This window comes from Oryx dammah, unplaced genomic scaffold (genome assembly GCF_014754425.2).
Source record: "Oryx dammah isolate SB20612 unplaced genomic scaffold, SCBI_Odam_1.1 HiC_scaffold_3, whole genome shotgun sequence".
NCBI classification, from domain to species: Eukaryota; Metazoa; Chordata; class Mammalia; order Artiodactyla; family Bovidae; genus Oryx; species Oryx dammah.
Genome location: NW_024070187.1, coordinates 11,843,530 through 11,860,766, shown reverse-complemented (window position 1 = coordinate 11,860,766; position 17,237 = coordinate 11,843,530). Strand labels below are relative to the sequence as shown.

The window sequence follows — 17,237 nt, the reverse complement described above, 5'->3', positions numbered from 1 at the left end:
CAGGCTCCTCTGTCCATGGGATTCTCCAGGCAATACTGGAGTGGCTTGCTATGCCCTCTTCCAGGGCATCTTCCTGACTCAGGGATCAAACCTGCGTCTCTTAAGTCTCCGGCATTGGCAGGCATGTTCTAAGGGGAATAGCCCACCTCTAGCTTTGGGGTACACCCTTACCAGTCTAAGCTGAACAGGAATATAGCATGTGACTTAAGAAATGTTTCTTTGCTGGGGAGAGGGGGTAAGGGGTTAGGGGTAGAGGAAAGGAAGCAATCTTACCTTCCATTGGATGCTGTCCTGTCTAGATATGACACTAGGAACCATGTCATGTAGTATTTTAGATGATGAAGTCTTTTAATATAGATGATAAAGTTTATATTCTTGGAAGGACAAGCTGAAAAATGGGAAGAACCTGGATCCTTGTTTATATTGTTGAGTCACTGAATTTATCAGGTGGTTTATCTGGTTTATCAACCCTAGAACTAACTCATCTTTTGTTCTGTGAAATAATGTATTTTCCTTGTTAAAGTATTTGGATTTCAGTTTTCTATTTCTTGCAGCTTAAACAAGTTTCAGATTTGTGTATTGATGCTGAACATTTATTCTGTATAATAATATTTCCTTTTTTCCCCCTTAAGTAATTATGATATAGGCAGTTTACAATCCTTGGGGTTCAGTTCAGTTCAGCCACTCAGTTGTGTCTGACTCTTTGCAACCTCATGAATTGCAGCACGCCAGGCCTCCCTGTCCATCACCAACTCCCGGAGTTCACTCAGACACAATGTCCACTGAGTCAGTGATGCCATCCAGCCATCTCATCCTCTGTCGTCCCCTTCTCCTCCTGCCCCCAATCCCTCCCAGCATCAGAGTCTTTTCCAATGAGTCAACTCTTCTCATGAGGTGGCCAAAGTACTGGAGTTTCAGCTTTAGCATCATTCCTTCCAAAGAAATCCCAGGGTTGATCTCCTTTAGAATGGACTGGTTGGATCTCCTTGCAGTTCAAGGGACTCTCAAGAGTCTTTTCTCCACCACCACAGTTCAAAAGCATCAATTCTTCAGTGCTCAGCCTTCTTCACAGTCCAGCTCTCACATCCATACATGACCACAGGAAAAACCATAGCCTTGTCTAGATGGAACTTTGTTGGCAAAGTAATGTCTCTGCTTTTGAATATGCTATCTAGCTTGCTCATAACTTTCCTTCTAAGGAGTAAGCGTCTTTTAATTTCATGGCTGCAATCACCATCTGTAGTGATTTTGGAGCCCCCCAAAATAAAGTCTGACACTGTTTCAACTATTTCCCCATCTATTTCCCATGAAGTGATGGGACCAAATGCCATGATCTTCGTTTTCTGAATGTTGAGCTTTAAGCCAACTTTTTCCACTCTCCTCTTTCACTTTCATCAAGAGGCTTTTTAGCTCCTCTTCACTTTCTGCCATAAGGGTGATGTCATCTGCATATCTGAGGTTATTGATATTTCTCCCGGCAATCCTGATTCCAGCTTGTGCTTCTTCCAGTCCAGAGTTTCTCATGATGTACTCTGCATATAAGTTAAATAAGCAGGGTGACAATATACAGCCTTAATGTACTCCTTCTCTTATTTGGAACCCGTCTGTTGTTCCAAGTCCAGTTCTAACTGTTGCTTCCTGACCTGCATATAGGTTTCTCAAGAGGCAGGTCAGGTGGTCTGGTATTCCCATCTCTTTCAGAATTTTCCACAGTTTATTGTGATCCACACAGTCAAAGGCTTTGGCATAGTCAATAAAGTAGAAATAGATGTTTTTTTGGAACTCTCTTGCTTTTTTGATGATCCAGCGGATGTTGGCAATATGATGTCTGGTTCCTCTGCCTTTTCTAAAACCAGCTTGAACATCTGGAAATTCATAGTTCACGTATTGCTGAAGCCTGGCTTGGAGGATTTTGAGCATTACTTTACTAGCGTGTGAAAGTGAAAGAAAGTGAAAGTGAAGTCACTCAGTTGTGTCTGACTCTTTGCGACCCCATGGATTGAAGCCTACCTGGCTCCTCTGTCCATGGGATTGTCCAGGCAATTGTATGGTACTTTGTGCATTCTTTGGCATTGCCTTTCTTTGGGATTGGAATGAACTCATATGAGTGAAAAGCCTCAGCTTTTCTAACTGCAAAGACCTGAGCAATCCGTTATTTGTTCAACTAAAGATATTTTAGTTTATTATTTAAACATTATTTATAGTTATTAATCACTGTGTTCTAAACACTGTTCTAGAAGCTTGGAGTACATCATGAACAAGAGGGAGAAAAATCTCCACCCTCATAAAATAAACAATATGAGGAAACAACATGTCAAAAAGTAATCATAAGGAGGAAAAAAATCAAGGAAGGAGGATATGAAGTTCTGTAAAGGAGTTAGGTTTAAAGTCTTGAATAAGATGGTTTGAAATCTTATGGATGATTGTCAGGGAAGGCTTTATTGAGACAGTGACTTAATTTTGCAAACAAGTAAGTGGAGACAGTTGCTCGGATCTCCGAGGAAGAGTCTCAGCACCGGCTCTGAGGTGGAAGCAGCCTAGCACGTCTGCAGAGGAGTGGTGACAAAGGTAATAGGGAGCAGTGTTGGGTCTAGCCTCAAAGGCTACGTGCAGGACTTTGGGTTTCACTCTGAGTGGTAAGGGGAACCACTGGAGGGTTTTGTGCAGAGAAGCGATGTGCTCTGACTTATGTTTTAACGAGCTACTTAGTTCCTGATGGCTCAACGGTGAAGACTCTGCCTGCAATGCAGGGGACGCAAGATTCTGGTTCGATTCCTGGGTCGGGAAGATCCGCGGGAGGAGGAAATGGCAACCCACTCCAGTACTCTTGCCTGAAAAACCCCATGGACAGAGGAGCCTGGCGGGCTACGGTCTAAAGGGTCACAAAGGGTCAGACGACTGAGGGAGAGAGCACACACACACACGAATAGTAAACAGAAGAGAGGTAAGGGGAGTGACTGAGAGTCCAGTGAGGGGACAGTTCCAACAGTCCAGTCCCCTTTCCTTTCACTTTCCGTCTAGAGAATATGATGGTGATCTGGCCCAAGGGAGGCAGCAGAAGCTGTTGTCAGAAGTAGTCAGATTCTGGTTGTAACTTGGTAAAAATCATGGGATTTCAAATGGTTAGCATAATAAAGACACTGAGATTTCTGGCCTGACCGAAGGAAGAACTGAATTGCCAATTCTTGAGATATGAAAGATCATAAAGGGAGCAAGTTTTATCACAGACAGTTAAAAGCTCAGCTTTGCAAATTCTGAGATGCCTAGTAGATCTCCAATGTAGATTTCAGGTGGGCAGGTGGATCTACATGTTTGGAATATACGAGTGATCTGGGCTGGAGATACACATTTGAGAGTCATTAAAATAACTTAAAGCCATTGAGATTAGGGCCAATTATTCTGAGAGTGAGTGAAGATAGAAAAAAAAAAAAAGTTCCAAAATGTAAAAGCCAGGCTGAGGCAAAGGGAACAGTTAGAGACTGAGGAGGAGTATGGAGAATGGTAGGAGGCTTCCCTGGTGGCTCAGAGGTTAAAGCGTCTGTCTACAATGCGGGAGACACGGGTTCGATCCCTGGGTCGGGAAGATCCCCTGGAGAAGGAAATGGTAACCCACTCCAGTATTCTTGCCTGGAGAATCCCATGGATGGAGAAGCCTGGTGGGCTACAGTCCACACGCAGAGTTGGACATGACTGAGCGACTTCACCTTCGCCTTCATTGTCTGAAAGAGGAAAATGTTCTCTAAGATGGAGATGGCTGTGTTAAATGCTGCTGAGAGATTGGGTAAGATGACTAGACATCGGCCCCTCAACTTAATGACATTGGTGACTGTGGGTAACTGCTTCGTGGATTTGTGAGGCAAACTGGAGTGGGCTTAAGGGGCATGAAAGAGAGAGGTGGCAGAGAGCAAGCACATGCAGGCCTTTGAAGGTACCTGGCTGGGAAGAAACGAAACGGGGCATTAAGTAGAATGTCCAGTGCAGAGGAAATGATTTATGACAAGGTGGGACGGGAGGAGGGAGACTTGTAGTACTTGGCCAGCAGGGGTAGGGTCAGCTGGAGGAGAAGGCTGTCAGCCTCTGCAGGGTGCATGACTATTGATCCCCAGCAACGGGAGAGAAGGCAGGGTGCAGTGTGTAGACAGAAATGCAGAGATCATTTCTTGCTGTGGAGGCAGAAGCTGGGTCCTCGGAGAATATGCCAGCTTATTTCTGAGAATCGTTTTGACAGAAAGGTAGAAGTACCGTAATTACGTCATGCTGCTGCTCAGACAGGTGGTTTATGACTGCTGATGATTATTCAGACCATGGACATATAGTTCAGTATGCTGATGTCCATTCTCTCTCTGCACTCTTATCTGACACAGACAACCATGGAAACAGTGCAATATTTGTGTAAGTCAGTATAATTTTATTTAATGAGATCACTCATTCAAAAGGTTGTGCTTTCTGTGTTTACTCTTACATTATATATAGTTTTTATTTATACAGAGATTCAAAACTTCAGTTACTTCAGGCTAAAATTCCTTGAGAATTTCCCCAGAATATACTGATTTACTCCCTTTCATTTTCCCTACTTTCATCTAGATGACTACATCACTATTTCTCACTTTTTTGCTGCAACACTTGAGCATATCCTTAGCAATATCGGTAAACCAACATAAACAGGGCAGCTCATAGCAAAATAATTTATATACACCTCTAAGTAAGGAGTAACCAGAACATTGGGAATATTAATATCAGTGATTGGAACAATTATAGCTGCTGCTACTTAATATTATCCACCAAATAGTATTCTAGGTACTCCATCCATTATCTCTAAACCCTCACAATATCCTTATTAACTGGTATTTTTTCATTTTATAAATAGGAAAATGAAGGTTCAGAGGGAAGAGGCAACTTGCTCAGAGTGTCAAAGACAACAGAGCTGAACATTAAATCCAGGACTCTACACTGTGAGTTCCCCGTTTTTGGTTTGCCCACAGTTCAATAGTTATTAACATCTCACATGGGTTCACAGATACAAACACAGTTCTTGCCTATAGAGAAGACACAAATAAAGATGTATTTCCAAAACCAAGGTGCTTGGCAGGAGAGGTGAACACCAACTATTGTGCAAGTATTGAGAGAGAGCGAGCTTACAGCATGGTCTAGGGAGGTTTGCTGGAGGGGATGTTATTCTAAATTGAATTTCAAAGAATGAGTAGGAGTTATGTTGAAAAAGTAGGAGAAGCATATTCTAGGTTAGAAACAAACCTTGTGTGGTAGGGCGTTTAAGAAACTGAACAAAGTTCAGTAGTTACGCACACTCAGATGTAAGCTGGAGTGACAGGATATAAGGTGCTTGCCTGAATATTGGCGATGATGATCCAGAAGAGTTACGTCGTCAGATGTCAGATTTGAGCTAAAAGTGGAAGTGAGCTAGCAGCCATTAGGAGGAGGGCAAGCTCAGAAATTTTTAGGACTCGTGTCAAGTGGTTTGTTCTCAGAAAACCTTTCCTAGGAGAGACCGTTATTTTGTGCACACAAATAACACAGTAAACTGTCATCATCACCAAGTTCATTCTTAGAGGGAGGCTCAGTTCAGTAACTTCATCTTAATGTCACAGGTGAATTCTGTAATAATAAGACCATATAGGATGTGTGGCCGTTGGCACTAGCCAGCCTCACACATGCATAAATAGAGTATCCCTGAAGAAATAAAAGTGGACACATTGTCAGCAGAAATCACAAATTTATTAACTCTTAAATATATCAATCAGTCATTTACCATTATGGCAAGAAATATATACAGTGTTCCATGGTAAACTGCAGTGTTTCAAAATGAGAGAAGATAATAAATGTGTAATTCTGTTGTGGTGGAGATAACAAATCACAATTTCCTCACATCTTAGTGTGGAAGACAAACTTGATCTACAGTAATACTTCAACACCACATGCTAAAAGTGTAAAAAAAAACAAAACTCTATATCTAATATTTTTCTAAAATACATGTATGCCACATATAGCCATTTCACAAAAAGGTAAAAGAAATTAAAAAGGGAAAAATGAGGCCATTACTTTTTCACAGATCTCATTGGCAGGTTAACATGGCTCAATACATTTACTGTATATATTTAAATATATATTGTTTTAAATTGTGTAATAATTATCAGAAAAGCTTCAATCCATCTACCATACATCCACTAGTAACAATACCTAAGGTGATTAGTAATCAACACAGAAATGTGAAATGAGAGAAAAGCGGGAGGGTTGATTTTTTTTTTAAATTTTTTCATTTTTTTTGCTTCTGCTTTAAAAATAGGCTTCTGAGGATTGTGAATTACTGCTGTTAAAATAAGGTTGATGAAGATACCATGCACTATAAAGCATTTCAGGGAGGAGAAAAAGCCCCACAGGAATTGAATAAACAAGGCAAAAATGAGAAGCACAAAGGAAACAGGGACATTTCCCTTTTTTTTTTTTTTTTTTTAAGCAGGAAAATCCTAACTCCTAGAAGGGAAGCGTAATTTTATTCAGACACTTGAGAGTAGCTACAAAACCACGAGTCGCAGAGATCGAGTTCAAAACTCTCAGAGAGGCCTGCAGCGTTCCCCATCCTCTGAACTTCCGAAGCCTAGCAGTGATCACGCAGGAGGGGCGAGGCAGAATAAAGTGCCTCTGCACAAAATCCAGATCCACGACCGGCTGGGCGCTGTCCTGGCCACTGCTCCGCTCAGGAAGACATGCTGCAGGCCCAGGAGGGTCCTACTTGCTTTCCTATATGTTCAAACAGTTCTGATACCTGCAACTTAGTTAGGATCTCTACGTCCAAATTAGAGCAGAATTACAAACCTTTGAGCTCTTCTTGACCTCATCTCTATGGGCCCTGAAGATGCTCAAAGTATGAGTCCAGCCACCTCCAAAAGGCCTCAGTTTTTATTTTACCTTCATTATGCAAATTTCACTTTTTTCACACTACTAAACAGGAAAAAAAAGGTAAAGAATGAAAAAAAAAAGATACAAAAGGAAGCAAACGAAAGTGATAAAGAAATAGCATAAAGTGAAAAAATTAAAAAGCACAGGTTTGAGAAAGGAACAAGAAAATTCAATTCGGCAAATTTCACCAGAACAGTGCGCGTATACCCTAAAGTGATCAAACTTGTCAGTGATGTGAGTTTTTCCAGTTTATGTAGTTTGACCAAAAAAAAAACATGACTTTAGATCGTAGCAAACCCACTAATTCTCACTTCCACATTCATAAATGATTCAACCCACTTTGTTTAACAGCAACACAGCTTTCAGTGAGAAATCATCCATTGCAGCCAGGATCACACCAGGAAACTGAAGGTAATTTTTTGTTTTTTGCCTTTTTTTGTTAAGCTAAAACACATGAACAGCAAAGAGTTTTTAAAAATTACTTTTCTCTTACAAACTCTCATTCAGAGAATGGTAATTCTGAAGTCTATTAAGTCTTGGCATAAACAGAGAAATTGGATGACTAGATTGTACTCGAGAATATTGTGGATTTTTTTTTTTTTTTTTGGCTCACCTCCCCCTGTTGTTTGCCAACAACGATTGAAGTTTGCATGGAACATCCCCATAGCTGAAGTGTAAACAATGTATAGGAAGGAATCTATGACAAGATGATGCATCACACAGGCATTACACAGAGGACCTTCACAACTTCATGCACTCGGAAACATGCATGAAGAGGAGGGGAGGACGGCTCAGTGTTACCATCCAGGTGCCTGGAGAACAGAGAACTGCAGAAGTGGCACTGTTGATGTTTAGCTGCAAAGAGAGAGGGGAGACATAAACTGTTTTATGAAGCATTATCAGATTGCTTTGCCAAAGATGAGGCGCGGCTACGATTTTTATAGCTAAGTAACAGACTGAAAATACTATGTATAAGAGATCTTTGCTTGCGGTCATTAAGAGAGAAAATAAATGATGTTAGACAATACTGATTTCCTGCATTAATCTGTCAATTTGTTCACACAGAGCAAAGCTAAAAATACTCAGGCTGCAATCACATGATTAAATATACAGTTTAAGCATTCATGCTTACCAGATAAATTAATAAATGAATCGTATTATTTGGTTGAAAGAGACTAAAAGTTTAACTTCATCTTTTAGCTTTTGTCACTATTCTTAGACTCCACTGGATGTCAACCCTAGAAGTCAATTTTACAGCCTCAAGAATAGGGAATATGGGATTATTCTTATTTAACCAGAGGTCTTCTTTCTTTAAACCAACAGCTGAGAGCACCATTTCTTCCAAGCTTGGACAAAGTTCAGTGCTTTGAATGGGGAACACAGTCACAACGCTGCCACACGTATCTGAATCCTTCCAATCCAAGGTAAGAAGCCAACTTTAAACAACAACACAGGCATGAATTTAACTACAGTCAACTTTCAATTATCCTCTGGAATTACTCACTTTGTGAGTTCTAAATTTCAGCCTGACTTCCTCCTTGTGGTCAATACCATTAAACTTGGCCAGGCACAGCAAATTAATGTACTTATTAACCTTAGCTAAGTGCTGAACAGGAACTGTAACCTCTTGAAAAACACATCAAAGGATCCTAGAGCCGGATATAAATTAGATCTGGATAATTGAGAGTTGTCTGAATTGACCCAGATAGAATTGACTTTTGATGTAAGAACTCCACAATATTTGAAATGCCATGATCTATATGCTGAAGGTAGGGTCTTTTCCTTAATACCTTGAAAATAAGGGTTATGCTACACAATGTTGCCAAACGTTAGACTCAAGAGCTCATGCAGAAATGCTGTGGATTCTCAAAGACCTTTTATGGTTTTCATTGACTATAATGCAAGAAAATATCCTCGAAGAGAGGAAAAACAGCCATGCAGCTTTTCAGTCATTAGCTCCAATCACAAAGTATCACGGAGCGAGATGTTACTTACAAGACCCATATGTGAATGGTTTTCAGGCCTTAGATGTTTTGCCACAAAGAGGTGCTTCCTGAGAAGTTTTCTTTCCCATTTGGAATACAAGGTGGCCTATTAAGAGAAGCCTCACTTAAGCCACCTGGCATAAAATGAAATTTTCTCAAGTAGGCTCTATCCATAAACACTGCAGGGAATTGTAGAAAAACCTAACCTTCTAGTATTGAATGAATGTAATCCCTTCTGTAGTAGCTGGCAATTGGTACTGTACCTCTTTGGGGTAAAAAACTCAGAAATGCACAAAGAAAGGCATCTTCATTATTGTTACATTTCTCCTGTCTTTTAATTACATATATATATATATATATTTTTGAGTTAATTTCAACCTTTCTATTTTTTCCTTCTTAACCCACTTTTGACAAATCCAACAGTGATGCATAATAAGGCTAAACGGAAGGCCATTTGAAAACCACTGTGGTGGGACATTATTAAACTAAGACATCTTGATTCTCTGGAGTGCATTGAATGGCTGTTTGTGTGGTTTTGACTACCCGTCCCAAGGGCCCCAGATACGAACAGGTGAGAGAATCTGAAACGAGGTCAGCAGCTGGCTGAACTTCTACTGAGTCTGAACACGCCTTCTTGTCGTCATCTCACTACACTTACTCCACACAACCATAATCCCCCTTTCGCCACCTGCAGGTAGCCTTCTGCACCCACAGTCCTACACCGCAGGGAGCTGATGGCTGACGCTGAGCCTTTTCCTCTTGATGCTCCTTGAGCTTGGACTGTGTTCCTTTTGTTCTTTCTATTTTGCCAAATTCCACTCCCCACTTAAGACTGCTCAAATTTCTGTCTTCTCTACAAGGTATACTTCCAACTTGTTACAAGCACTTTGCTGCATGGGTTATCCATCCCCTTCTACTCTGAAGCTGATTATGAAGTTTTAGTTTTTTCCTTGGTATTGGTGATACAGCAATGTCTTTCACCTTGCGTTTTATCTGGCACAAGGTAAGCACCTAGATGGTATAAATGTAAGAGCAACCATGACCTCTGAGGTACAGTGGTATAGTGAGAAAGATGCTGAAATATTAATACTTGCATTTTAAATGCTATGTTTCATGAGTTTCTAATATCTTTAATAGAGCACCAGTAGAAAAATCCATGAAATGAAGCTCCTTATACGATACAGTTACCCCATAATATCTGTGGCAGATTGGTTTCAGAGCCCCCAAGGATACCAAAATCTGCAGATGCTCAAGTCCCTTATATAAAATGGTGTAGAACTTCATATAACCGGCACCCATCCTCTCAGGTACGTTAAATAATCTCTAGAGATTACTTGTAATCGTTAATACAATGTAAATGTTATGTAAATCATTTACCTGCAAGGTAAGTTTAAGTTCTGCTTTTTGAAACATACTGGAATTTCTCTACTCCTGAAATTTTTTGATCCAAGACTGGTTGAAACTATGTGTGAGGAACCTTTGAGTAAAGAGGTTTGACTGTTTTGGCCATTTTAGAAACTTTTTCCTTCCACGTCTCCTTCCTCTGCCGATATGTGACAATGAAGTTGTATAAACTGTTTACCTACCTAAAATGACTGTATACTTTCTAGGACAAGTTTCAACCAACAAATAGCTAGTCTGATCTTTCCACAGAATTATAGACTGCTTCTTATGAAACAGGGATTCCCACCAGTATAACTAACCACTAGCATTAAATAACAGATGCCATGCTATTAACAATGGAATAAGTAAAAGACGCTGACCATGGGCATATTAACAAAGAAGCTGACTGCCTGGAAATATTTACTTGATGGGTACTGTTGGCGACCCTGAGCGATGAAAATGAACGTTCTGCCACTTTCCGTCACGGCGGTGCCACACACGTGTCTCTTCCGACTGCATTGTTTTTGGCATTCCACTGCCATCCATGTACTGGGTGAGCCTAATGTATGCTATGCAGGCAGCATCATCGCCCACCAGGTGTACATGAGGGTTCAGAATGATGGTGTGGATGGGTTTATTGCTTTTGGACAAAGCTGAAAGAGAAGAACGTGGAAAAGAGAACTTAGCTCTATGCAAAGTAAACCGAAACCAATAATGACTTCCCTTGGGACCAATAAATTGAATATCATTCATTCATTCAACTATTCATTAATGCACATAATTGAGTGCCTGTACTGTGCAAAGTATAAAGAAAAATAGATACCGTCATTATTTTCTTTGTGGTTAAATTGTACGCCACTCAAACTTCGGGTGAAAAAGCTGGAGAGACATAATTCTTTATAATGGGAAGTGGTTAGGAACAAGCCATAAAATGAACAGACGTGGAGAAGGGCTGGCCCAGGTGCACGGAGCAGTTTATTTTTCCAATAAAGGAACCGCTGGGACAGTTGACAGGATATCCTGTGGGCTGGTTCGTCTTTCTTTTTTTTTGGCCAGTTGGTAAAGTATATGGGGCAAGGGAAATACATCATGTATTAAGCATGGAGACTGCTGTCTTCTAAATAGGCTGGCCATGGTGTGAATCAGTTTCCCCATCTCATCCAGTGGCTCCTTTATTTAGTACAGTCCATTCTAGTAGTCCCATTATGGTTAGCCAGTAAAAATCCAAAATTTGGTGTTGGCCATATAGCCTGATTCTGATCCTCTAGCTCTCTCCTTTGATTTAGCAGCCCTCATGAGGCTCCAGCCTTTGTTGTTTTGACAACATCTATTTATTCTGACTGTTCAATGACTAAGAGAGATGAAGATTTAGTGCAGATATTGATTGATACTACTCTCTTTGATCACTAAAACAGGCAGAACTGTTTTACCTGTTATCCAAACATATCCTTCATTCTTAGGAATGATCTGAATTACTTACTGCTACAGTCTGATAAAAAACAATATCCCATTATTATGAATATGTATTTATGGAGAGTAATGAAGTGCAGTGTTATGTTGAGGTAGGTTACAATATTAATGGGTTCATTATTCTTTTACTACAGATCAGGTGGTATGAAGCTACCGCCTACTGAAGGAAACATTATGACATGCTATCAATCACAGCACGAAACAGAGAATATGAAAACATTTATTGAAGTTTCGTTAAGGCCAGTTTACCACATAATTATCTTTGTTTCATTGCAAATATCTAGTGCATATAAGAAAAAGCAATTCATTGAATGTAAAAATGCATGCCAACGCAAATATTCTTATCAATGCTTATAATCACTGGATGTAAACCTGATTATCTGAATCATTACTATGATTCCTCTTTAATTCATAAAAATTTCATTGCAAAAGGTAAATTTACTCCCTGCATCATGCAAACACCTTATACCTAATGTCTTTAGGAGCAGGATAAGAGGAACTTCTCTTTTATACTTTTTTTGGTGACCTTGAGGATTTCTGCAGGAGTTTATCACTTTCTCTGAAATGTGGCTATTTTATCTGATACCATTAAAATTCTTGTAATCTGAACAAATATTTACCTCATTACTCATCTTAATACACATTTTTTACCTTGGCAATGAGCACTGATTATTATTCTTGAAAGCACTCTCTATGGCAAATATTCTGGCATGCTGTAGTTTCTCTTATTTTTTCATATAAACAATGTTTTGAAAACCTAAAATAATTAAATACTTTTTGGTAACATTTCACAGCTTACATATTTACTGGGACTTCTATGGGGTGGATTTAATCACCATCACTTTTTATATAAAATTAGGTATTTTTCAAAACATACCAAAGCTTACGGCTGTTGTGTTTTTTTGATTTCAAATTACAAAATTATGATGTAGGATGCTGGACTAAAGTAAGAATGCTCATTGCAGGAAAGAGCCAAAGAACCTAGAAATTCTGGAGAAATTCAGAGAAGCTGGAAAAAGGCATGATAATAAAGTAAATGTACCATTTTCAAAGTAGAATCGATGAAAGTCCATCCCTTCCACTAAATTACCCAAAGCTTCGGGTTCAAAAGCAGTAAGGCCTGGGTCACAGATTTTTCTGTAGGAAAAAATATAAAATGAGTTAATGTATTTTGTTGTTTCATACATACCCATTTCTAATTTCTCAAACAGTCACTGAAGGAAGGAGTCTTAAAAACACTAGAAACATGAAATTTCTATCACAGGCCTTCCCAAGGTGGGTTGAAGAGAAAACCCTAAAAAGAGTTGTGCAGTGACTTCAGATAAGGGCAAGATAATACAACCAGTTCCAGCAGCTGATGATCTATAATGCTTTAGGAGTTTCCTTTGAAACATTGCTAATTTTTAATTTGCACGGGGAGTTCTCTAGGCCTTCCCCAGTTTTTATAATTCCCTAGTTTTCTAGTTGTTATAAGTTTATTTTTGAAATGCTCTCCAAGTCTGAATCAATCTCTAAGTCCTATAAAATAAACTTTGCCTTGGAAATTAAATATTTTTGGAATAATCTGATACTATCTACATTCATGTCAAACAGTCATTTAGACTGATGTGAAGGTTAATTGTCACATCTTACATTTTCTGGCAATGTCCTCAAGACTTAAACTTTAAATACAAGCTTAATTAACTTTTATAATTGAGAGATTCAGGTGCACATTAGTTTACTTTTTAATCCTAGAATTATGATTCAAGAAAAAAGATACCATTTTAATGGTATATTCAGGGAAAGCCAATGGGCTTTCTTGAAAAAATTCAACAAAGAATTTGTTAAATACCTACTATGTAGCAAATATTCTTTGAAACAAACACAACAATTAATACTGGAATGGAAATAAACACAAAGTGCCCAAAACCCAGATTATATGTGAGAAAGGAAAGATGTAAGAGAGATAATTTGAGTTGTACTTTCTGGAGTAAGAGTTTTCCAGGTACGTGGAGAGGTAGGCGTCTCAGAGAAGGCACCTAAAATCTGGATTTGAAGAATTTAGTAGTTCACAAACTTAGATAAAAAGAATGCATACTAAAGGATTTGGGACCATTAATTTAGTGAGGCTTCATCTAATTCCCTACAGAAATTCCCCATATGGGAGATGAAAAGTTAAAACGTTTTTAACAAGGATACAAGTTTTTAAAAGATCATTATGGTTCTTAAAAGTACAGCTCATAGAATTCTGATTTTTTTAAAGAATACTTTTAAAGTAGAAAATACTCTTTAAGATATCACAGTGGTTTATTCATTGTGGTAAAGAAAGCCTCAGGTGCAGATAGGGTGGGAGTGGGTAGAGATTTTGAACTTTAAACACCTCAGACTTCCTGGTGGACAGGTATTAAAGCTCAAAGTTAAATATCTGTAATCTCTAAGAAGCAAAATGGCAAGAACAGTGTTCCCATGGTAACGGGACTTGTTTTCTGCCAGGGGCTATTATATTCTCTATAAATAGACTTTTGGCTGTCAACATTAGTGAATCAAAATTTTTACTACTTTCTATCAGCACCAAAATCATCTGAGGATCACTGTACTATGATGGGTCTTTTTACCCAACCACTGAGTCAACATAGATGAAAACCTGTTAATGTGTTCTTTCTCTCTGTTTCTATGGAAGTAAGTAATGTATGTATCTCTCTCTCCTATCACAGGCTTTGGATTAATAAGAGAGTCACAAACTGCTCCTTGACCCATGGGGGCGCATCTCCAAACAGGTGTTCTAAAGACCAGCTGACAGCTTTACCAATACATCCTACCATCCCCAAATGGAAGGTGCTCTGGATTAACTACTGGACCTGAGTATACAAAATCAAGCCAGAAGGTAGGAAAATGAATTAGTGAGCTGAGGAACTGAATTATTTAAAACACCCTATTTTAAAGTGTCTGAGAATATAGCAAGTGCTATATTTCGCCATTTTGGCCTGGCGGACAAACTCCACCATTCCACAGGGGAAAGCTATTGCCATATTTTTTTTAAGTGTATTATGTTTGATGAATCATATGGGTCTAACAAAGTTATATCAACCAAAAGAATAAAAGAGAGCTAGTCCTATGGAGCAGGATTCTAAACAACTCTTTAACAATTATTCAATGGTTTAATTTTCTAACAACAAACAATATTTTTAAAACTCCATTTCTTACTATTTATTTCATTCTAAATATACTCTTACTAGGTCATGTTAAAGAACTGATACACAGACACACAAATATATATGTATATACTCGTGTTTTCACACACATTAAATTTATAAGAGGGAGTCCTGGGATTAATTTAGTTCTTATATTCAGTTACTGTCTTCCATACTTTATATTTGGTTATCTATTTGTAACTGATAAACAGTATCTTATTATATAAAACTTGGAAAGAAGCAAAAAAAAAACCTACAATTTCATCTCCCAGAGGCAGTATCTTTTGTTCACAATTTTTGTCCCTGTTTAAAATTCAAAATCCAGGCCCCTGTTAAATTTTTATAACTAGAAAAACAGGGTTAAAGCAGTAATCTGGACCTTTATAAAATTTCTGGTATATAATAACTAATTGTGACCCAAGCCCCAGCCGCTGCCACCACCATGGAAGTGTCCTGATTATACCCCGTGAGGCAGTGGGGAAAGCCCCTGGTGTCCTGGCCTCTGTGATCAGTGAGGGTTTTGTCCCTGCTCATCTGAGGGGCAGAGAACCTCCTACATTCAGATTTGCACTTGATTAGTGGACATCAATATGGTCTCATTTAGTTTGTCATTTATATTTCCTCTTTTGCTAATGGTCAGCTCAGGTCCTTTACCTATTTTTCCATTTTCCAATCTTATCGTCTCAATATATATTAATTTTAGGTACATTTTTACAAAGATTTTGTTAGTTTTATTTTGGCTTTAAAAAATTAAAATAGGTAAGTTCTCTCTCTAGGTAGCCCAATCATTTTACTTTCTCATTTCTATGAGTCCCCTGCTTTTAAACTTACACCTTCCAACCAGACAGCAATCTCATTTTTTTTAACATTTAACCCTTTCATTCAAGAGGACCTATAGTATGGTATAAAGGGAAAGTTGAGAACTGATTTCTATCTCCACTCAACTAGCTAACTTATAGACCCACATTCTTTGCACGATAATCCTCCATGCCCTATTTATTTGAAAGTTTTATTTTTATTTGCTCAAAGTGACTTCCTCTAATACCTATAGTGTACTTTAAATTGAACATTAAAACCCTTTCTTCAAAGAACATTTTATTTAAGAGACAAACTCCTAAAAGAGATGAAGATAAAGTTCAGCTGTACTGGATGTTGCCTCCTGATCTCTCTGTCCCATCACCTCTGCAGAAGGTGAGGAAAAACACGCCTAAACCAGATGCACTTTTTCTGTGCTTTCCTGTTTCTTGTGTTTTTAACCTCATGGACTGCTCTGCTTGGAAAGCCTTCTCTCACATGGAGATGAGCTCTGACAAAGAAGTCCCCAGTTTTGCTGTCAGAAGTCTAATCTTCTTTCTCTGCAATCTAAAATACACTTGTTTCTCTCCTGGGGCACTTAAGTCATTTATACCTTGAAATGAAGCTACTGTATCAAACCTGGGTTGAATATCCATGAGTTCAGGGACACTGCAGAATGCGTTCATAGAGAGAACACTTAAGTCATATGCATGAGAGCAAAACAGATGTGCCTCTACTCACGTGTAAGCTTCAAAGTCTCCATTGTTGATAGCTTCGATCAGTTGTTCAGTGACTTTGATAATCTCTTGCTTTCGTGCTAAAGGCAAAGAGAAAGAGTTGGGTGAGAAGAAAGGGTAGAAGCCATATAAGATTATTCTAATGATACTGCTATTTTCCTCAAACAGGGTACCACCCATTTAAGACAGCCCTCTCAGAATCGTGGTGTTTTCCCCTCTACAGTCTTGCTGCCCAGAGCTCCCAGATCAATGTTAGGTCCTTGTTCCGAGAGCCTGGCAGAAACAGCGGGAAACTGTTCTCAGGTCCTGCTTCAGACCTGCAGACGCACAGCCGAACTTTAACAGGACCCCTGAGGGAGCAGGTTCATGTTGGGCAAGCACCACTATATCTCCTTTGTTAGAAAACGACATTCACTTGGAAGGTCAAGGCTGTATTTTTTTTACAAATTAGTTTTTATTATCTTTATCTCTACATGATTGAGTTTATGAACATTTTTCTCTTGCCATTAACAACTGTGTTATTTAAAAAGACAGTCTTAAAGTATCACATTACTAATATGTCTTTCTTCATAGTACTGCTGAAATGCATTGAGACATTTAACTTATATAAAATTATTATTTTACTGTTTAGCTCAACTAACTCTATGAAAGGGGACGCTAACACTGTAATTGCCATCATATGTAGATGAATGGCCTTCCGTAAACTGTACATTGGAAAAACAATGTATGAATTAATGCTATGGATGGAGCTAGAAGCCTTCCTGTAGAGCTGTCAACACTGA

General features: G+C 38.8%; 1 protein-coding gene across 20 annotated transcripts in view; it reads right to left on the bottom strand.

Annotated features, from left to right (window-relative positions):
- Positions 1–5,714: 5,714 nt before the first annotated feature.
- CAMK2D (calcium/calmodulin dependent protein kinase II delta) overlaps positions 5,715–17,237 on the bottom strand; it is a 315,281-nt gene continuing 303,758 nt past the window's right edge. For 8 of the 20 annotated variants that reach the window (XM_040237414.1, XM_040237411.1, XM_040237420.1 and 5 more), the window contains 5 exons: positions 16,460–16,535; positions 12,796–12,890; positions 10,708–10,936; positions 8,911–9,006; positions 5,715–7,770 (listed from right to left, as the gene is read on the bottom strand). In XM_040237414.1, the coding sequence (XP_040093348.1) occupies positions 8,940–9,006; positions 10,708–10,936; positions 12,796–12,890; positions 16,460–16,535 (467 nt within the window). In that variant the 3' untranslated portion in view covers positions 5,715–7,770; positions 8,911–8,939. Of the gene's footprint in view, positions 7,771–8,910; positions 9,007–10,663; positions 10,937–12,795; positions 12,891–16,459; positions 16,536–17,237 lie in introns of all 20 variants that reach the window. The other 12 variants (XM_040237427.1, XM_040237425.1, XM_040237416.1 and 9 more) reach the window with 2 other exon arrangements.